The sequence below is a fragment of the Perca flavescens genome, chromosome 8 (assembly GCF_004354835.1).
Source record: "Perca flavescens isolate YP-PL-M2 chromosome 8, PFLA_1.0, whole genome shotgun sequence".
NCBI classification, from domain to species: Eukaryota; Metazoa; Chordata; class Actinopteri; order Perciformes; family Percidae; genus Perca; species Perca flavescens.
The window spans coordinates 35,687,344-35,710,695 of NC_041338.1; the positions used below are offsets into that span (position 1 = coordinate 35,687,344).

At 44.7% G+C, this 23,352-nt stretch overlaps 1 protein-coding gene across 3 annotated transcripts in view; it reads right to left on the reverse strand.

The window, feature by feature from the left end:
• Positions 1–2,133: 2,133 nt before the first annotated feature.
• syt8 (synaptotagmin VIII) overlaps positions 2,134–23,352 on the reverse strand; it is a 30,018-nt gene continuing 8,799 nt past the window's right edge. For all 3 annotated transcript variants that reach the window (XM_028584383.1, XM_028584384.1, XM_028584385.1), the window contains exons 4-9: positions 18,902–18,997; positions 17,004–17,171; positions 10,829–10,996; positions 8,738–8,855; positions 5,809–5,942; positions 2,134–2,528 (exon numbers count right to left, since the gene is read on the reverse strand). In XM_028584383.1, coding sequence (XP_028440184.1) covers positions 2,274–2,528; positions 5,809–5,942; positions 8,738–8,855; positions 10,829–10,996; positions 17,004–17,171; positions 18,902–18,997 — 939 coding nt within the window. In that variant the 3' untranslated portion in view covers positions 2,134–2,273. The remainder of the gene's footprint in view (positions 2,529–5,808; positions 5,943–8,737; positions 8,856–10,828; positions 10,997–17,003; positions 17,172–18,901; positions 18,998–23,352) is intronic.

Genomic DNA, 23,352 nt, shown 5'->3' on the forward strand with positions numbered 1-23,352 from the left:
CTCTCCCAAAAACTCTCAACCCCAGCCAGGCTGCTGCCGTCGGTGCTAAAGAAGCAGCCGCTGCCTTTCTATATCAACAACGTTTCATTTCTTATTTATTGGCTCGCCAGAGAAGTTTCAAATCCGGGAGTGTGCCTATGTTACCACAGTTCCAAGATTTTTTTTTCTCCAAAATTAGGCCCTATGTTCCCACAGTTCCCACATTTCTAAGATTTTTAAGACATTTCCTTTTTCATAAATGTGAATATTCCCACATTTCTTTCCAAAATTAGGCCTTATGTTCCCACATTTCTTTTTTCATAAATTTGTATCAGATTTGATCCCCCTAACCCTAAAAAATGTTGTGGGAGGATACGGCTTAAATTGAATGGAAATGTAGGAACACAAGACCTAATTTTGAAAATGTCCTAGAAATGTGGGACCATAGGGCTGTGGGACCATAGGGCTGTGGGGACATAGGGCTGTGGGACCATTGGGCTGTGGTGACATAGGGCTGTGGGGACATAGGGCTGTGGGACCATTGGGCTGTGGTGACATAGGGCTGTGGGGACATAGGGCTGTGGGACCATTGGGCTGTGGTGACATAGGGCTGTGGGACCATAGGGCTGTGAGACCATAGGGCTGTGGTGACATAGGGCTGTGGGACCATAGGGCTGTGAGACCATTGGGCTGTGGTGACATAGGGCTGTGGGGACATAGGGCTGTGGGACCATTGGGCTGTGGTGACATAGGGCTGTGGGGACATAGGGCTGTGGGACCATTGGGCTGTAGGAACATAGGGCTGTGGGACCATTGGGCTGTGGGGACATAGGGCTGTGGGACCATAGGGCTGTGGGACCATTGGGCTGTGGGGACATAGGGCTGTGGTGACATAGGGCTGTGGGACCATAGGGCTGTGGGACCATTGGGCTGTAGGAACATAGGGCTGTGGGACCAGTGGGCTGACCCCTCAAATCCGACCCACACGATCGTCACTGCAAAGAGCTTTCAACAACCTGATTGTTGTGAACATGAGGCAAGTCGGTGCGTAAAGAGGAAGTCGCTGCAAATCTCAAACACACAGATGTGATTACATGTTTAATTCTACTAATATTACAGCAAACTTTAGAATATCATCATAAGTTTGAGGGATGAAAGTTTCAGTTTCGTATGATACAATTCATACAGAAAGAACAAAGTGCTCTGGTTTGAAATTGAAATATGATTCATAACTTACATTTAATACCAAAATATAATTGTTAATCTTAAAGGGTAGTTTCGGTATTTTTTAACCATGGACCCTATTTTCCAATGCAGTGATGTCTTAGTATCTAATCTTTGAAATTGGTCCAGTGTTGAGCGAGAACGTAACAGGCATCGTAATGGGCCTAAGCGCACCCTTAGTCAGCGTCCACTAAAAGTTCTGTTTTTGTTGCTGACAGACTCAGATTATTATTCTAAGTTTCTGACAACATTACGGGATGGATCCCTACAGAGATAGACCTTTTAGTTAAAGAGTAAGATCCTTTTAGTTTAACATGAAACAGCCCCGAAATCACCATCACCAAACTCTACCAGACTCCATGTAAATAATCAGGACTTTTAGCGTGTATAGAGCCAGCATATCTCCACCAGACTCCATGTAAATAATCAGGACTTTTAGCGTGTATAGAGCCAGCATATCTCCACCAGACTCCATGTAAATAATCAGGACTTTTAGCGTGTATACAGCCAGCATATCTACACCAGACTCCTTGTAAATAATCAGGACTTTTAGTGCGTATAGAGCCAGCATATCTCCACATGTAAATGGGTGAATTAAGGGTTTATTTCAACCAAACCAGAGTGGTGATTGTCGGAACAGTGGAAAGATGAACCAAGATGGCTTTTTATAGTGTTATTTTGTTTCTGTCCACTTTGAATTAATTGTTTTTTACGATGATAAAAGTCCTGATTATTTACATGGAGTCTGGTGGAGTTTGGTGATGGTGATTTTGGGGCTGTTTCATGTTAAATAAAAAGGATCTTACTCTTTAACTAAAAGCTCTATCTCTGTAGGGATCCTTTCCATAATGTTGTCAGACACTTAATGTAATAATCTGAGTCTGTCAGCAGCAAAAACAGAACTTTTAGTGGACAAGAACTGGACCAATTTCAAAGATTGTTGTTCCCATCAGTCACTTAGACACAAAAACATGAAAAAATACTGAAGTTACCCTTTAACAGTAAAATACAAAGTAATCAATCAGCTGGGAAATGATCATAAAACTCTTTTTAAAAGATAAGAGATGTCTTTATGTCGGCGGCCCGCCGAGGAACGGCAGTTTGTTTTGGAGGGGGAGCTTCCTCTTCAGCACCAGCGTGGAGTTGACCTGCTCGGCCGTCAGCAGGCTGTGCCACTGAGCGACCGGCCGCCGCGGGTTGGACAACATGTCGGCCCAGTGCTTCAGCTGGTTCCCCGCGGCGTCGCAGCCCAGGAAGATCTTCCCCATGGCGTCGTTCCGGGTTAGGGCATCATGGTCCCACACGGAGATCACCAGGTTCACCCTCTGTGGACGACAGCAAGGAGGGGAAGAAGTATTCAGATCCTTTACTTCAGTAAATGTACTGATACCACACTGTAGAAAAATACTCAGTTAAAATACAAGTTAAAAGCCCTGCATTGAAAATGTTACTTCAGTAAAAGTCTGTAAGTATCATCAGGAAAATATAGTTAAAGTATTAAAAGTAAAGAGAAGTCAACAAATGTCGGAAAAAGTTAAAAAAAAACTTTTCTTTTTAAATGGCCAAAGACCTTTTTTCACAGCAGACGTGTTGACTTGTCATAGTAGGAAAAGCACAGCTGAGATTGATAACCTTAACGATGGCTCAGTTCCATCAAGTGTCCCAGTAAGATATTTCTCTTTCTGCTCTCAGCGAAGGCGGTCCCTCTCCCTCCCAGGCCTACCCTGCTTGCTATCTTGTCTCGTGTTGTCTGCTGTTAACTTTTTAGAGACTCTCCCTGCAAGGCTTGGGCTCTACGAAACCCAAATTATGGAACTGATTAACTGGTCTCTCAGCGCAATTGACACCGTATTCTCGAGGAGGAGCACTGTCTCTCTGCTCTCTCCGTGGAGGACGATGAGGATATCTACTAGGGGTGTGACGAGATCTCGTTGTCCGAGCGTGGAGTTACTATTGAAGATCCCCCCCCCCCTCTGCCACTTTTAAATCATTTGTGTGGCAACATTTTGGTTTTCCTGCGGAAATAATAAACGGCGAAAGAGTGACAGACAAGACGAACACAATATGTAAACATTGTAAGAAAAAAATGCCGTAGTTAGTAGAGAGCTGTGGTGGTGCTGTAAGTGTTTTTGCATAGTGCTCGTGTTAGCCGCGGTATACAGCATTTTTTTCTTACAATGTTTACATATTGTGTTCGTCTTGTCTGTCACTCTTTCGCCGTTTATTATTTCCGCAGGAAAACCAAAATGTTGCCACACGAATGATTTAAAAGTGGCAGAGGGGGGGGGGGATCTTCAATGGTAATTCCACGCTCCATCACGCTGACATCACATCGCCTCACGAGACAACTTTTCACCTCGACGAGAAATCTCGTCTCGTTCTCGTGAACCCAATCTCGTGATGTGTCTCGTCTCGTGGAGTAAGCGTCTCGTCACATGATAACTGGACTGCTGCTGATTGGAGGATGCTTCGCCCTGGTTTATCGAGAAATAAAAAAAAACTCTGGTAGCTGTCCAAAGCCCAAGGAAGCTGCCTGGCCTGACTGAAGCTGTTAAAAAAGCGATCAGTTTGCAAACTGGGACTATTAATCGCAACTGTACATTTATGTAATGTTATGTTGTATTGTGTTATGTTATGTTGTATTGTGTTATGTTATGTTATGTTATGTTATGTTATGTGCAGCAGTGCAAATGTACTGTTTGTGTGCTTATGTGCTGAGGTGTTTTTTCCTGTTCCCACACTGTTCTTATCTTTATGAGGATAGTCTGAGAGCCCCTTTTTTGTTTCCCTCTCCTCTCCCAATGTCATGCTGTATCTGTTGCGAGAGTTAGGAGAGAGTTGAGATGGCGCCGCATATGGCGACTCGGTGTGTTTGTACATGTTGCTTTAATGCTTTAATGTGACCTGTACCTACGATACCAAGACACATCCCTTGTGTGTGTAAACATACTTGGCAATAAAGCTTTTCTGATTCTGATTCTGTTTCTGAGGAAGATATTTCAGTGAGTCAGCATGCACAATACCAGGGTCTCTCCTAAGTGGAATGCAGCCATCAGTAATGGTTTAATACCAGGGTCTCTCCTAAGTGGAATGCAGCCATCAGTAATGGTTTAATACCAGGGTCTCTCCTAAGTGGAATGCAGCCATCAGTAATGGTTTAATACCAGGGTCTCTCCTAAGTGGAATGCAGCCATCAGTAATGGTTTAATACCAGGGTCTCTCCTAAGTGGAATGCAGCCATCAGTAATGGTTTAATACCAGGGTCTCTCCTAAGTGGAATGCAGCCATCATTAATGGTTTAATACCAGGACCTCTCCTAAGTGGAATGCAGCCATCAGTAATGGTTTTGAATACACCTGTGCTTTTCCTACTATGACATGTCAACATGTCTGCCGTGAAAAAGGTCTATTATCCAAAAAAAATGCTGACTAAAGCGGAGGTTAGAGAAGCGAGCTTGGGACCGGGAAGTCGCCGGTTCAATCCCAAGACCGGTAGCAGACTGATGTCATGAAGTGGTGTATGTATAACGCACATTTGTATGCCGTTTTTGTGTGTTATCAAGACGCATAATCGCTTTTTCGCGTGTTTATCAACGGCGTTCGGCCGCCATTGACCTACATTACGTGTGAATTTTCGCTGTAGCGAGTAGTATGAAAGGAGGCAAGTCCAAGGGGGGAGGTTGGTTGGGGGGGTGGATGATCAAACACAGGACTTTCACCCAGGAGAGCCGGGATCGTGTGGCGTTTGTCAACCGTTTCTTTTTTTTTTTTAAGCCTTGCCCAATGTTTCTCTCCTAAACCCAACCGTTTATTGTTTTCCTAAGCGTGTGACCTTGGTCACCGTCGTGTTGAGGTTTTTTTGTGCTACTAAAGCCTTTCCCAATGTTCTTTTCCTAAACATGCGTGTGACGTTGTTCTCGCGATAAAACACTACGTGGCATCCGCTGTATACAGCGTAGACATACACATGGAAAGCTCAAAATGCGTACAGATAACAGGAACAGGAAAGTGGCTTGTATGTTTACGCAAAGTCATGATGCCGTGTTGCCGGCAGAATAAAATCTGGTCTTTGTCCCTCCCTCATTACCACCACTGAGGTGCCCTTGAGCAAGGCCCTTAACCTCCAACCAGCTCCAGTGGAGCTGCTCAGTGGCCAGCAGATCAGACTGTGGTTGTACTGGCCAGCTTCCAGGTATGAATGTGTAGAACTGTGTGAATGTGATCAGGTTGTCGTTGCAAATGAGAAGTTGTTCTCAATCGACTTACCTGGATAAAGAAAGGTTAAAACATTTTACCTTTCCTTTTTTTTTAAACCTCAGAAAAGTAGACAAAAACTCTGAAAAAAGCGGCAAAAACATTGAAAAGGTACACAAAGTTTGGAAAAATCCCTGTTTTGGTTACGTTTTATCATCCTTAATATTGTTTAAGAAATGAAACCCCATTCTTGATGATGTTCATGGCATTTTCTCTATATTAGCAATGTTTAAACATTATTAACTTTATTCCACCTTTCCTGCGCGGGATATTGTGGATAACTATCAGGTTGTATTTGCCATATTATATTGTGTGTGTAATGTTGTATTTGTATTTATCGGGAGACACTCACCTGGATTTGTTCAAAGGACACGTCGAAGGTGAAGGACTCGTTGTAGTACGGGTTCAGCGTCTTCTTCTTAACCGACGTCTTCTTCTTCCTCCACTTCCTCTTGTCCAGAGCCAACTGCACCTTCACATACGGATCTACAAATCACAAGGCGTGCGTTAATCCTGTCCGTCAAAAGCGGAAATTAATTGAAGTTGGTTCAGAAAGATTTCAGGCCCTATCTCGCACCCGGTGCTGCGCAGCGTAGCAAAGCCCGACGCAAGTGTCTTTGCTAATTTAAGACCGACCCAGTTGTCTATTTCCCGTCCAGCGCCCGCGTCGTTTAAAGAGCAAATGCACCTGCGACCATCTGTGGCCCATGGGTGTGCTGGTCTTACAGGGAGGTGTGTTCAGGTGCATTCTGGTCATGCTGGTCTTACAGGGAGGTGTGTTCAGGTGCATTCTGGGCGTGCTGGTCTTACAGGGAGGTGTGTTCAGGTGCATTCTGGGCGTGCTGGTCTTACAGGGAGGTGTGTTCAGGTGCATTCTGGGCATGCTGGTCTTACAGGGAGGTGTGTTCAGGTGCATTCTGGGCGTGCTGGTCTTACAGGGAGGTGTGTTCGGGTGCATTCTGGGCATGCTGGTCTTACAGGGAGGTGTGTTCAGGTGCATTCTGGGCGTGCTGGTCTTACAGGGAGGTGTGTTCAGGTGCATTCTGGGCATGCTGGTCTTACAGGGAGGTGTGTTCAGGTGCATTCTGGGCATGCTGGTCTTACAGGGAGGTGTGTTCAGGTGCATTCTGGGCGTGCTGGTCTTACAGGGAGGTGTGTTCAGGTGCATTCTGGGCGTGCTGGTCTTACAGGGAGGTGTGTTCAGGTGCATTCTGGGCGTGCTGGTCTTACAGGGAGGTGTGTTCAGGTGCATTCTGGGCGTGCTGGTCTTACAGGGCGGTGTGTTCGGGTGCATTCTGGGCGTGCTGGTCTTACAGGGAGGTGTGTTCAGGTGCATTCTGGGCGTGCTGGTCTTACAGGGAGGTGTGTTCGGGTGCATTCTGGGCATGCTGGTCTTACAGGGAGGTGTGTTCAGGTGCATTCTGGGCGTGCTGGTCTTACAGGGAGGTGTGTTCAGGTGCATTCTGGGCGTGCTGGTCTTACAGGGAGGTGTGTTCAGGTGCATTCTGGGCGTGCTGGTCTTACAGGGAGGTGTGTTCAGGTGCATTCTGGGCGTGCTGGTCTTACAGGGAGGTGTGTTCAGGTGCATTCTGGGCGTGCTGGTCTTACAGGGAGGTGTGTTCAGGTGCATTCTGGGCGTGCTGGTCTTACAGGGAGGTGTGTTCAGGTGCATTCTGGGCGTGCTGGTCTTACAGGGAGGTGTGTTCAGGTGCATTCTGGGCATGCTGGTCTTACAGGGAGGTGTGTTCAGGTGCATTCTGGGCGTGCTGGTCTTACAGGGAGGTGTGTTCGGGTGCATTCTGGGCATGCTGGTCTTACAGGGAGGTGTGTTCAGGTGCATTCTGGGCGTGCTGGTCTTACAGGGAGGTGTGTTCAGGTGCATTCTGGGCGTGCTGGTCTTACAGGGAGGTGTGTTGGGTGCATTCTGGGCATGCTGGTCTTACAGGGAGGTGTGTTCGGGTGCATTCTGGGCGTGCTGGTCTTACAGGGAGGTGTGTTCAGGTGCATTCTGGGCGTGCTGGTCTTACAGGGAGGTGTGTTCGGGTGCATTCTGGGCGTGCTGGTCTTAGAGGGAGGTGTGTTGGGTGCATTCTGGGCATGCTGGTCTTACAGGGAGGTGTGTTCAGGTGCATTCTGGGCGTGCTGGTCTTACAGGGAGGTGTGTTCAGGTGCATTCTGGGTGTGCTGGTCTTACAGGGAGGTGTGTTCGGGTGCATTCTGGGCGTGCTGGTCTTACAGGGAGGTGTGTTCAGGTGCATTCTGGGTGTGCTGGTCTTACAGGGAGGTGTGTTCAGGTGCATTCTGGGCGTGCTGGTCTTAGAGGGAGGTGTGTTCGGGTGCATTCTGGGCATGCTGGTCTTACAGGGAGGTGTGTTCAGGTGCATTCTGGGCGTGCTGGTCTTACAGGGAGGTGTGTTCAGGTGCATTCTGGGTGTGCTGGTCTTACATGGAGGTGTGTTCAGGTGCATTCTGGGCGTGCTGGTCTTACAGGGAGGTGTGTTCGGGTGCATTCTGGGCATGCTGGTCTTACAGGGAGGTGTGTTCAGGTGCATTCTGGGAGTATTGCTATGTTGAGGCAGCGGGAAGTGATCACACCATTGACCAACAAAAACCTGGTCTAAAATCAATAACGCAGCATTTCATTGTTATTTTAACAGAGCATTAGTAAAATGCTCCTATAGGCTCGTGAACAGCGCGCGCACACTATGCTTGTTACACACACAGGGGCGCACAGCACACACACACACACACACATACACACACACACACACACACACACACACACACATACACACACACACACACACACACACACACACACACACACATGCAGAAGATTACAAATAAAAACATTACGGTGCAAATCCTCCATCATAACAGCAATGCTCCAAGGTCCAAACGCGCCTGGCTTTTAAAGGGAATGGGAGATGATCTCTGATTGGTTGATGAATGGGAGATGATCTCTGATTGGTTGATTGCCTGTTACGCCCCAAACACACCTCTGATTAATGAAGAAACTAAGTACTGAAAATAGGGCCCTAAGAACGCCTTTACTTGTCTGAGGAGTTAAAGTTTCTGGAAAACAGAAAATACATAAATGATCAATAATCTCAGGGAGATTTTTGCCCTATGCATTATGTAACAACACATAATGTAGTAATAACACATGCATTATGTAATAATAACGCATGATCTAAAGTTAAAAAACAGATTTCTAATGCGTTGTTACATGCCCTTTCAGTCGGAGACCTGACTGGTTTGGATATGTGTCTCAGTCTGACCTGAAGTTCCTCCGGCGTCCATGCTCTTCAGGTTTTTGGCCTCCAGGATCCCCACGGTCAGTTTGGCGTTGGTGGGAACGTAACGCAGAGAGAAGCAGATCTCGCCAAGGTTTTCTTCCTGCGGCACACAGAAATCTTTATGATCATCGCACAACAATTCAATGGAAATATAATTAGTCAGTCCCCTCGAGAAAAATGCGATTATGCGATCGCATAATTCAACGCATAATCAGCCAATCAAATGAGCCGCACTTTCGCCGCATAAATTGCAGATTTCCGCGCAAAATATGCGGGGCTTGCATGATTTCATAATCCCCGCATTTTAGTTGCAAAAAAGTCACATAATATATCTTAGCAAAAATGTTGCGTTTAATCATAGACATTATAACATGGACCAACAGATCCCGTGTCTCCAGTGAAGGATATTAGAAGCACTTTTCCGGTGATCTCTTGCTTTACTGAGCAGCCTCCAACTGATAGAGACAACGTAGATGTGACGTGAGCAACGTGTCTGAAAGTGTGAAGTCTTCTGGTAGCTGTGCCGAGAGAAATCTCAATCATTCCCAATCTTACAGAGACGGAGAGCGTAGGTATATGTAAGGAGAAATTATTGCTAACTAAAAAGCTAGTTAACATCAGTAATTAAAACTAAACAGCTCAGGTAAGTCAAAACTGCCTCCAAGCTTATATTGTACTATACGGTAATTCCTCTAATATGTGACACAATTGCTATTTTTATAAAAGCGTCTGCTACGGAGCCATAACGTGAGGTACAAGGTAATGGAGCCTTTTATACATTGTTGTGTTTCTTTAGAAATAAACAACGGACAAATAGAGTCTTTAAACGCTTCAGATTTAAAGTTATTCGCTGTCAAAGTGACATCAGAATGAATGGGAGTCAATGGGATGCTAACGGGAGGTGATGGCTTGTTAGCATCAAAATGGCGCCATAGGAGGTTCGAGTTCTGAAGCGAAGCTTACCCCCCTTGCGTTTAATTCACACAAGAGCAGCCATTTCCCCCTGTTGCCATGGGAATGTTATGAAGTGACGTAATTTTGCAACGTGAACATCATCGAAAAGCAGGATGTTGGGGGGAGGGGAATCCCTTTTTTTCTCTTTTTCATCAAACTGTTTTTGCAAGTTCCCGCAATTTCACCGCATAAATATCATATAGAGCATATTCCATCACATTTTTTAAGAAAACATGCCGCATAATCAAGGATTTTTGCCCCGCAACAATCACAAAAAAACTCCACATTTCTCTGGAAGAAATTATACGTTTTTCTCAGTTTCCAGTGTGCAACTTTCACAAAAGTGATGCAGAAAGTTGAAACACACACTTATCCTGCAGCGCACGGAGTATTTTCTGATCCAAACATGGATGGATTAGGACCCAAACAGGCCCAGGGGACCCTCACCTACTCCTGCAAAATGTCACTTGAAATAACACATATAGTTTTGCACAGAGAGATGCAAATCCATAAAAAAAAGAGACACAAAATGACTAGTCTATATTGCCAACGTTGCTCCGTTGCCTCTTTTGGCAGGTGTATTTACAAATCCACCTGCCAAAGTGACTGGTGGTCAAAAAAGTTAACTTCATGCCCTGGTCCCGACCAAGCATGTTTAGTTAAAGCGTGATATATGACGCTAAAGGAGACTTTTAGCTTCAATAACAATGACACCGTATTTTACGAGATGGGAGGGAGAATGTGTTGAAATGTTCCACCAAAACAAGTTCCTTCCAGAGACTATTTAGCAGAGCCACCATCACTGCGTCCGGTGCTTAGCACCGCCCAAGACGATTGTGATTGGGTTAAAGAAATGCCAATAAACCAGAGCATGTTTTTCTCCAATCCCCAAATGCTATGTGGACTAGCCAGACCTTCCTCCGCAGCGCTGTGGAGGAAGGTCTGGCAATGCGAGACTACAAAACGACTAAAAAACGGACACACTTTGACCACAAAGAGAAACAAAGCAACTACAAAGAGACCTATAGGTTGCAACAAAACGATGAAGTTAAAACAATTCCAGCTGCTACGACTCTTAGCGTGAGTTGTGAAAAAGGAAGTAACCATAAAGCTCGAAACCTCAAACTTGGCCGGCTCGGCGAGGTCCTGCCACTCCTCGATGACGTGGTTCCAGTCGACGTTGCAGAGCTGCACCCGGATCTCACCGATGATCTCGTGTTTGGAGAATCTGTTAAAGTCGAAAACCTTCATCACTGCCGTCGACTTCAGCAGGGACGACTTGGCTATCTGGGGGACACAACCAAGTTAGACATTCAAACACAGTACGGTTCTTATATATTTCTCATTGTTGGAGCTACATTAGTTTGTTTTCAGTATTGGTAATTTGTTAATTAATTTGTTTATTATTATGATTTTATTTATATTATTAATATATTTGGTGATATTCTTTAGTTTGTTTAGTTAATTGGGTTTTATGTATATGTTTAGTCTTTATTTATGGTTAGTTTAATAACTACAATATTTTATGTAGTCACCTGAGGGCAGTAGTGGGCACAGGTAAAGGTAAATATAGGTAGGAAGTAAAATGTGGATTGCAGGCACCTGGGCGATGAGCACATGGTTTTTTACCAGCGCGAGAGATGCTGTAGGCTGCTACGGTTTGCTCAGTTGGATTAAATAATCCAGCCATAACCTCTGAATCCAGTCTTGAATTTGATTTAGATTTTTTGCCTGCGTACATCACCTGCCCATGGTGCTAGAAGTTGTCGTTTAAAGTTGACTTAAGTTTAGTTTTCTTTTGTTTGTTGACAAACGGCCACTACACTCATATTATTAATGATTGAGTTTATTGTTATGCACCAAAAAATGGGGGCAAATTCCTTGTATGTAAAAACTTATTTGACAATAAACCTGATTCTGAGTAAAGACCAGCAAATATTTCCTATATATATATAAAAATATATAAAAATTGATCTGTTTCATCCTGAAAAGTCCGCTTTTTCAAAAACCAACATGCCTCAGTTCAAAATTTTGTTTCAAAACAAAACTCCTCATCTCTCGTCATGATTCGACATGGGATGATTTACGACCACTATACTTAATTGACATTGAGAAAACCATCCATCCATCCATCTTCGTCCGCTTATCCGGTGTCGGGTCGCGGGGGGAGCAGCTCCAGCAGGGGACCCCAAACTTCCCTTTCCCGAGCAACATTAACCAGCTCCGACTGGGGATCCCGAGGCGCCCCAGGCCAGGTTGGAGATATAATCCCTCCACCTAGTCCTGGGTCTTCCCGAGGCCTCCTCCCAGCTGGACGTGCCTGGAACACCTCCCTAGGGAGGCGCCCAGGGGCATCCTTACCAGATGCCCGAACCACCTCAACTGGCTCCTTTCGACGCAAAGAGCAGCGGCTCTCTCGAGCTCCTCACGGATGACTGAGCTTCTCACCCCATATCTCTAAGGGAGACGCCAGCCACCCTCCTGAGGAAACCCATTTCGCCGCTTGTACCCTGGATCTCGTTCTTTCGGTCATGACCCAGCCTTCATGACCATAGGTGAGGGTAGGAACGAAAACTGACCGGTAGATCGAGAGCTTTGCCTTCTGGCTCAGCTCTTTTTTCGTCTACAACGGTGCGATAGATTGAATGCAATACCGCACCCGCTGCGCCCGATTCTCCGACCAATCTCCCGCTCCATTGTCCCCTCACTCGCGAACAAAACCCCAAGGTACTTGAACTCCTTCACTTGGGGTAAGGACTCATTCCCTACCTGGAGAAGGCATTCCATCGGTTTCCTGCTGAGAACCATGGCCTCCGATTTAGAGGTGCTGATCCTCATCCCAACCGCTTCACACTCGGTTTGCGAACCGATCCAGTGAGTGCTGAAGGTCGCAGGCCGATGATGCCATCAGGACCACATCATCTGCAAAGAGCAGCGATGAGATCCCCAGCCCACCAAACTGCAACCCCTCCCCCCCGACTACGCCTCGATATCCTGTCCATAAATATTACAAACAGGATTGGTGACAAAGCGCAGCCCTGGCGGAGGCCAACCCTCACCTGAAACGAGTCCGACTTACTACCGAGAACCCGGACACAGCTCTCACTTTGGTCATACAGAGATTGGATGGCCCTGAGTAGAGACCCCTCACCCCATACTCCCGCAGCACCTCCCACAGTATCTCCCGGGGACCCGGTCATACGCCTTCTCCAAATCCACAAAACACATGTAGACCGGTTGGGCATACTCCCAGGCTCCCTCCAGGATCCTTGCGAGAGTGAAGAGCTGGTCCGTTGTTCCACGACCAGGACGGAATCCGCATTGTTCCTCCTCAACCCGAGGTTCGACTATCGGCCGAACCCTCCTTTCCAGCACCTTGGAGTAGACTTTACCAGGAGGCTGAGAAGTGTGATACCCCTATAATTGGCACACACCCTCTGGTCCCCCCCTTTTTTAAAGAGGAACCACCACCCCAGTCTGCCACTCCTTTGGCACCGTCCCAGACTTCCACGCAATGTTGAAGAGGTGTCAACCAGGACAACCCCTCCACACCCAGAGCCTTGAGCATTTCTGGACGGATCTCATCAATCCCGGGGCTTTGCCACTGTGTAGTTGTTTGACTACATCAGTGACTTCCGCCTGGGAAATCGGCGACAATCCCCGTTATCCTCCAGCTCTGCCTCTAACATAGAGGGCGTATTAGTCGGATTCAGGAGTTCCTCAAAGTGCTCCCTCCACCGCCCCTATTACCTCCTCAGTGGAGGTCAACAGTGTCCCATCCTTACTGTACACAGCTTGGATGGTTCCCCGCCCCCCTGAGGTGGCGAACAGTTTTCCAGAAACACTTTGGTGCCGACCGAAAGTCCTTCTCCATGTCTTCTCCAAACTTCTCCCACACCCGCTGCTTTGCCTCTTTCACGGCAGAGGCTGCAGCCCTTCGGCCCCTTCGGTACCCTGCAACTGCCTCGGAGTCCTCCGAGATAACATATCCCGGAAGGACTCCTTCTTCAGTCGGACGGCTTCCCTGACCACTGGTGTCCACCACGGTGTTCGTGGGTTACCGCCCCTTGAGGCACCTAAGATCCTAAGACCACAGCTCCTCGCCGCAGCTTCAGCAATGGAAACTTTGAACATTGTCCACTCGGGTTCAATGCCCCAGCCTCCACAGGGATGCACGAAAAGCTCCGCCGGAGGTGTGAGTTGAAAGTCTGTCGGACAGGGGCCTCCTCCAGACGTTCCCAATTTACCCGCACTACACGTTTGGGCTTACCAGGTCTGTCCAGAGTCTTCCCCACCCCTGACCCAACTCACCACCAGATGGTGATCGGTTGACAGCTCTGCCCCTCTCTTCACCCGAGTGTCCAAAACATACGGCCTCAGATCAGATGAAACGATTATGAAATCGATCATTGACCTTCGGCCTAGGGGTGCTCTGGTACCAGGTACACTTATGAGCATCCCTATGTTCGAACATGGTGTTCGTTATAGACAATCCATGACTAGCACAGAAGTCCAACAACAAACAACCACTCTGGTTTAGATCAGGAGGCCGTTCCTCCCAATCACGCCTCTCAGGTGTCTCCATCATTGCCCACGTGTGCGTTGAAGTCCCCCAGCAGAACAATGGAGTCCCCCACTGGAGCCCCATGCAGGACTCCAGTCAAGGTCTCCAAGAAGGCCGAATACTCCGAACTCCTGTTTGGTGCATATGCACAAACAACAGTCAGAGTTTTCCCCACAACCCGCAGGCGTGGGGAGGCGACCCTCTCGTCCACACGGGTAAACTCCAACACAGCGGCGCCAGCCGGGGCTTGTGAGTATCCCCACACCCGCCCGGCGCCTCACACCCTGGGCAACTCCGGAGAAGAAAAGAGTCCAACCCCTATCCAGGAGTATGGTTCCAGAACCGAGACTGTGCGTGAGGTAAGCCCCACCAGATCTAACCGGTAGCGCTCCACCTCCCGCACCAGTTCCGGCTCCTTCCCCCACAGAGAGGTGACGTTCCACGTCCCCAGAGCCAGCGTCTGCCGCCCGGGTCTGGTCCGTCGAGGCCCCTGACCTTCACTGCCACCCATGTGGCATCGCACCCGACCCCAACGGTTCCTCCCACAGGTGGTGGGCCCATGGGCTGGAGAGATGGGAGCCACGTAGCTTGTTCGGGCTGTGCCCGGCGGGCTCCGTGGCAAACCCGCCACCAGGCGCTCGCCCGACGAGCCCGCCCGTCTGGGCCTGGCTCCAGGCGGGGGCCCCGGGCTTCCTCCGGGCAGGGTCACTCCATCTCTACCTTGCTTCAGTATTGGTAATTTGTTAATTAATTTGTTTATTATTATGATTTTGTTTATATTATTAATATATTTGGTGATATTCTTTAGTTTGTTTAGTTAATTGGGTTTTATGTATATGTTTAGTCTTTATTTATGGTTAGTTTAATAACTACAATATTTTATGTAGTCACCTGAGGGCAGTAGTGGGCACAGGTAAAGGTAAATATAGGTAGGAAGTAGAATGTGGATTGCAGGCACCTGGGCGATGAGCACATGGTTTTTTACCAGCGCGAGAGATGCTGTAGGCTGCTACGGTTTGCTCAGTTGGATTAAATAATCCAGCCATAACCTCTGAATCCAGTCTTGAATTTGATTTAGATTTTTTGCCTGCGTACATCACCTGCCCATGGTGCTAGAAGTTGTCGTTTAAAGTTGACTTAAGTTTAGTTTTCTTTTGTTTGTTGACAAACGGCCACTACACTCATATTATTAATGATTGAGTTTATTGTTATGCACCAAAAAATGGGGGCAAATTCCTTGTATGTAAAAACTTATTTGACAATAAACCTGATTCTGAGTAAAGACCAGCAAATATTTCCTATATATATATAAAAATATATAAAAATTGATCTGTTTCATCCTGAAAAGTCCGCTTTTTCAAAAACCAACATGCCTCAGTTCAAAATTTTGTTTCAAAACAAAACTCCTCATCTCTCGTCATGATTCGACATGGGATGATTTACGACCACTATACTTAATTGACATTGAGAAAACAATGATCAAAATGTATTCAAGGGATGATATAGCATGGTTTATCTTTCTAATACTGTATGTGTATTTTTTATTTTTTTTTCCCCCCAAGATCATGATTGGGATGATTATCTATTTTTATCAAAAGCCTGAAACTCTGCAATGTCAATATGAAATTTCAATCATGTTGATTAATTCAACCTTATTTTTATATATATATATATATATATATATATATATATATATATTATATATATATATATATATATATATATATATATATTTATGACATTATTCTCCCCAAAACGTCAAACGCCAGTATGGAATGGATTAATCTGCGTTATTTTTTTTAACACGTTATTTTTTCTCAGATTAATTAATCGAAATTAACGCATTATTTTCACAGCCCTAACACGAATATATAATGTATACAAAAGTCTGTATGAAAACTATATATATTTGTTCACGCTTAAAAGCGTCAGCTGCTAGCTGCTATCAACCTCGTCTTTCCTGCCACCACAGCATCACTATTTTATGAATGAAACGGAGAACAAACACGCTGAAGGGCGCCTTTTTTCGTCGCATCAGACGCAGACACCCACTGTCCAAACTAGGGCTGTCCTCGACTAAAGAACTTCTTAGTCGACTAACACTTACACGATTTTGTCGACTAATCGATTAGTTGATTTAACTGACAGAGCTGTGCGCTTTGAGAGGAGGTTAAGACTAGAAAAGCACAATATAAATGAAGTTAATTAACCATCTGTTTCTCCACAATTAATCCTGCAAAAGCACCACTTTACATCTTGTGTTTACCATAAATGTGCTCAGAAGTTTCTTGGAAATAAGTAATTAAGCATGAATAGGCATAAAAAATGACTAATCGACTAAAGAAATCTTAGTCGACTAAGACCAAAACGACCGATTAGTCGACTAATCGACTAAGAGGTGGCAGCCCTAGTCCAAACATCCTTATTTTTACTAGTTCAGATTTCAGCTTTTCTTAAACACGAGTAGGGGGGGCGCCAAGGAAAAAAGGTTGGGAACCACTGGTCTAGACCTACTCTATCTGTAAAGTGTCTTGAGATAACTCTTGTTATGAATTGATACTATAAATAAAATACAATTGAATTGCTGCTCTGACCATTCTGCTGCGTTGATGTGAATGGAAATGGCCTTTCTATCCATTTTATTTCTATAACAAATGCTGTGTGGACTAGCCAGACCTTCCTCCGCAGCGCTGGGGAGGAAGTTTCTGGCAATGGGAGACCACATCGTACCTGGAAGGTGAATTGCTCGTTGAAGACGGGGTTCAGCGTGCTTTTGAACACTTTGGTCTCAAAGGTTTTGGATTTGTCGGGGCCGATGTAGACTTTGACGTACGGGTCCGAGGTCCCTCCGAGGTCCATGGCCTTCAGGTTGTTGGCTTGTTTGATCCCGACCGTTAGCTGTGAAGACAGACAGGAAACAGACAAGGTGCGTTGAGTGAATAGTTATAATAACTATGCAAAACACACCACACGTACCTTTTACATTTGTTGAAGTTGTAAACTTTAGGGGAACTATTTCCCCTCTTTCTTTCAGGTTTTGACGAGAAAGAATAACGAGTGGAGTAAAAATAACGATATCTGTGGTTCTGCTGCATCGATTTTAATATTTTTTGTCATGATTCTGACAGTGTTGAAGGAGGGAAATGATCAACCAGTGGAGTATTTATATCCAACCAGTCCTACCAAAACATACGAAGATTTCGGTTGTGACCCTTCTGTCCTCATATCTAAACCAGAGAAGGTAACGGTCTGGGTTTTAAACACGTCGTTAACGTTGTAAAAACTGTTGAAGTTCGGCTAGGTTTAGACACCAAAACTACTTAGTTAAGATGGTGGTATGGGTTTAAATCAGATGTTACTGCACTTACAGTTACGCACAACGTGACACACAACCGTAAAGAAAAAAACCTCTAAGTTTAATTTAATTTTCAAACAGGACTCAAACCCCTGTCTCCTGGGTTAAAGTCCCGTGCTCGTTTGCCTCATTATACGAAGACATTTGGCTCTTATACTACCTCATCTTAGTTCCTGCTTTGCTCCCGTCTGAACTGTTGTTCAGGCTAGTTTTTGGGTAGCCTATGTCTTTTATTTATTGATAATTGTATCTGTTGTATTTTATTTTATTGACTATTTTTACCATGTTTTTATTGTCTATGCATATTGTAAAGCACTTTGTGACCTTGTCTGTGAAAAAGAGAAGCCCTGGACTGCAGACCCGCAGACCTCAATGTGGGCGGAGTTAAACGTTTAACTCTGCTGTCACTCTTCGATGTGAGTCGAGTGCAGATGTGAATTGCGCATGGTTTTGAGCTAACGTTAGCAATCAAACATTATATTTAGGGCACTAGCTAGCTAAAACGTTTTGAAATGACTGCTAGCTAAGATGCTAACGGCGTTTTGAGCTAATGTTAGTAATCAAGTAGCCTCCTAGATGCTAACGGCGTTTTGAGCTAACGTTAGCAATCAAGTAGTCTACGAAATGACTGCTAGCTACAAGTTAGCAATCAAACACAACAAAGGCTGTCACTTGCATTTTGAGCTAACGTTAGCAATCAAACAATCATGGATGGCTAAAACGTTTTAGTTAATTTATCTAACAGCTAATTCAGCTAACCGCTAGCTGACAGCTAGATTCAGTCTAAAATAACGTTAAGTCAAACTTAATGGGAAAAGAAGACTTTACAGTAATAACAATAAAGACAAGTATTGAGTGATTGTATTTCAAATGAGCACAAGTAAAGTAGAGCTGACGTAACTAACAGCTGTTATATATGTTAACGGTTATTTTCAAGTTTTGCATTGAGGGTCTTTTAAAGTTATTACATGCTGTCTCAGCTAGCGGTTAGCTAGCTGTTACCTAAACTAACGTTAGCTTGCCTGTGGAGGCTACCCGCTACAATGTTTGAAAGTGGGCGGGGTTAAATGTTTAACTCCGCCCACATAGAGGTCCGCGGGTCTGCAGTCAGGTGTATATGGTGAAAAGCGCTCTATAAATACATTTTACTTACGTACTACTATGGCCACTAGAGGGCGCCGCCACGAGAACCCTAAATACGAGACATATTGGCTGCTTGAACAAACGGCCTATGTGGCCGTTTTTAAGGGGAAGGACAAGCTCGTTTGATCACCTCTGACTGAGCAGCGTTGTAGTCCAGAGAGTAGAGCAGCTTTCCTCTCTGCCGTTTGGCCGAGCCGTAGTCCACGTCCGCCACATCCGGCTGAACCTGTCGGGGCACAGCAAACATGTCAGCTCACGTAGAGAAATGGAGAAGAAAACACTGCGGCAGGGACACTCGGGACAAAGTAACGCTACAAATAAATACAATAAAGTTGTATCGTATCGTATCGAAACAAACCACAGCACACGTTATTGGAGTTACTGAGTAGTTACTGGCATAGGCGCCGATTTATGTTTCCCTCCGTGGGTGCTCACAGGCTGTGATGTAGGGCTGTCCTCGACTAAAGAAATTCTTAGTCGACTAACACTTATAGGATTTTGTCGACTAATCGATTAGTTGATTTAATTGACAGAGCTGTGCGCTTCGAGAGGTGGTTAAGACTAGAAAAGCACAATATAAATATAGTTAATTAACCATCTGTAAAACTGAGTTTCTCCACAATTAATCCTGCAAAAGCACCGCTTTAAATCTTGTGTTTACCATAAATGTGCTCAGAAGTTTCTTGGAAATGAGTAATTAAGCATGAATAAGCATAAAAAATGACTAATCGACTAAAGAAATCTTAGTCGACTAAGACCAAAACGACCGATTAGTCGACTAATCGACTAGGAGGTGGCAGCCCTAGTGTGATGGAAGTTTTCCTTGAAGCAGCAGGGTTTAGTGATATTCATGATAAAATCAAAACGAACGACTGTTTGAGAATTAAACCAAAGTTTGGTCTTTGAGTATTTATTTACATTTGCAAATGGAGAAATACAGTTTGAAAGGTACACGCAGCACAACAGAAAATGTCTTTCTAACCTAAATAAAAAAAATAAAGCTGCCTTGCCTAAAGTCTAAACAACAAAACATCATATAGTGAAAACTCCGTTAATAAACCTCTCTAAATTTATCTTTTAGCATGGCCATAGTTGAAAAGAGACATCATTAACAGTCACACCATTCTTTCATCTTCCCCTCTGCTCCTGCTCTTTTCATTCAGGCTAAACATCAGTTTATCTCAGGAGGCAGAAGGAGACACGGTTCAGACACTTCTATGGCTTTCTTCACTTTATCTGCTAAAAGGTAAAACAAAATGAGAAGCTGGAGTTCTTTAAAAATAAAACTACTAGGCTGAAAGTTCATGGTTGCAGCTATTTCACGTTGAGCCTTTTGAATCTACACATGAACAACATTTATAATCTTGTAGAGTTATAAAACAATTATTAAGACAATAATGTTTAAAATAAAATTTGCCATCACAGGCTGCACGCCCTTTTAAAAAAAAAGTAGCCAAAAAATGTTTGCATTTCAGATCCTTAGGAATTGGACAGCGGCCGAACACGAACACACACGCCTATTAACTCGATAATAAAGCTGTAAAGTAGGCTTTTATCTTTCAACTCAGCACCACTTCTCACAAATACAGATAGGATTGGAGATTAATTTTTTTTTTAATAACAAATCTGTCCATTTTAGTCTCACTCTGATTACCTAATGCACATGCACGCACTGCATAGTGGAGGGATGGAGGGGGGGGTCACTGAAGAGACGCTGTGATAGGTGGATAGGATATGGAGCAGGGGACTGACAGCGACATAACCAATCACACTATGACAGACCTTCCACTTAGCACCAACTGCAATGTTTAATTTGAAATGAATGGAGCCTACTGGTAGTCTGGCACACGTGGATAATCAGTATTTTATCGGCGCCTGTCGTTACTGGGCCCCTCAAACAATCAGTTAAACGACACCATGATTGTTTTCACGTTGTCATTAGTCACCGACTAACTAACTATAGTCAATAGGCGATTATGTAGTTAGTGGTTAGTTAGTAGCAGTGATTCTCAAACTTCTTTCAATAATTTTCCCCCTTTTGAATTGTGTTTCAAGCCAAGTACCCCCCTGACCAGCGGCCGGCAATCATTTTCAGTAAAAAAAAAAAAAAAAAAAAAAAAAGTTTATATTAGTGCTGTCAGTTAAACACGTTATTAATAGCATTAACGCAAAGCCATTTTAACGGCAGCAATTTTTTTTATCGCGAGATTAACGTTCTTTTTGGCCGTGCAAAATTTGTAGTTTTTTTTCACATGCTGTTGCAACAACTAGTAACGTTAGAAAAACTACAACTACCACACCGGATCTAGCTAGACCGGAAACTAAACAACAGGCACGCCGCACACACTGGTTTGGGCTCGCGAGCCGGCCAATAGAGTATTTTAGTTTATTAAGGATCCCCATTAGCCGACGCCTTGACAACCAGCTAGTCTTCCTGGGGTCCAACACTGCATTTAATCAAACTATATTAAAACATTTCATAGCAGCAGAAAAAATAAAAAATAAAAGTAGCAGGCTAACGTTACGTTTCGAGTGGATGGCGAGCGGCGAGACGCCGAAATGGACACTAATAAGATTCTGAATGGAAAGTTTACTTTAAAAAAGTTGCCAAATGGTTCCATTGACAATGTACAATATTTCTCTCTGAAATGTAGTGGAGTAGAAGTAGAAAGTTAACCTGACTCCGCCAGACGGATTGCTTCGCATTTTCTCGGCATATCCATCTGGGAACTTTCCGTTGGAGAACTTTTGGGAAAGGGCGGAAATCCTGGTTAGCTGATTGGATGAACCATCTGTCTATCACCTATGTTGGTGATAGACGGGCCAAATCAACCAATCAGATCCACGAAGCGTATGGAAATACAACCACAAGCCCGCCCCTGCTGCTGCAGGCAAAGCATAGCTCGTTAGCTCAGCAAGCTAGCAACATGTCGGTAAAGGAGATTTGCCGTTTGTGTAACGAGAATTTAGGAATAAAAGGCCCCATTTCAGGTTCCCGGTCCATATTCCAAAAGAAGGATCCAAGAGGAAAAAAGCATTAGCGAGCGGCTACCGCTGTCTGAAAATACTGGTTAGCTGATTGGATAAACCATCTGTCTATCACCACCTAACCCACCTCAAAACCAACGCTGATTGGTCGGTCGTTTGGCTAACGGCTCCATATTTTCTCTGCCTCAAGATGCCAGACTGATCTGGGAGTGTTAAACTGGAGCTCACCAGATCAGGACGGTCTCACGAGGCTAGAAGAAAGTGTCATGAAAAGAAAAATTGTAATAAAGTACAAGTACCTCAACATTTGGACTAAAAAATCGGCCGTTAGACAGTCCGGCGAGGTCGGTGACTCGAGTCTGTTCGGTGTGTCCCGTGCCGTCATCGGTCTGAGGGGGGCTGTCTGCGTTCATTTTGGCCGACCTGACATGCTCAGTCGCCGACAGGGCAGTCGGGACTCACCCGGAAATGGGGAGCAGAATAAGGTGACTAGAGTCTCTCAAAATCTGATGAAAATCTTTTAAACTGAAGACAGATTCAGCAGCTGCATCACGGCCTATTTCTCTTTTAAAATGTCCTCAGAAACACGTTTCGGTGAACTATTTTGGTCCAATATGAGATCGTATTCTGAACGAGCCGCCACGAAAGTCTGGCTTTGAATTTCCGGAGAAAACAAACCCACGTGACGCGTTCGTCCAATCAGCTGCCGGTTTTCATTTCTTGGGCAACAATACAGAGCAGCACCGCCTGCTGTTATGGAGACGTATTACGTTTCTCGTCTAGTCTTCTTGGTCTGTTCTGTGGCACTTTCTGGACCAACTCGGGGAGACTGATCATTTCGACTGGCTTTTTCGGTCAACTGTTGGCTGTCGGCCCTGTGTGTCCACACCTTTAAGTACAGTACTGGAGTAGATGTACTTAGTTACATTCAGCCCGGTCTCACGGCAGTTCGTGTAAATGTGACGTTATTGTAATCTATTGATACGTGTTCACAGAGACGTTTTTGTCGGTTCTTACGTGGCGGACAACACGAAAATGTAAAGTAATGTATTTCAATGGGAAGCATATTTTGTGGCCACAGAACGAAAATGGTAGGGAGTGACATTTACACGTACAGTACAGGCCAAAAGTTTGGACACACCTTCTCATTCAATGCGTTTCCTTTTTATTTTCATGACTATTTACATTGTAGATTCTCACTGAAGGCATCAAAACTATGAATGAACACATATGGAATTATGTACTTAACAAAAAAGTGTGAAATAACTGAAAACATGTCTTATATTTTAGATTCTTCAAAGTAGCCACCCTTTGCTTTTTTTGATAACTCTGCAAACCCTTGGTGTTCTCTCAATGAGCTTCATGAGGTAGTCACCTGAAATGGTTTTACCTTCACAGGTGTGCTTTGTCAGGGTTCATTAGTGGAATTATTTCCCTTATTAATAAAAAAGCAAAGGGTGGCTACTTTGAAGAATCTAAAATATAAGACATGTTTTCAGTTATTTCACACTTTTTTGTTAAGTACATAATTCCATATGTGTTCATTCATAGTTTTGATGCCTTCAGTGAGAATCTACAATGTAAATAGTCATG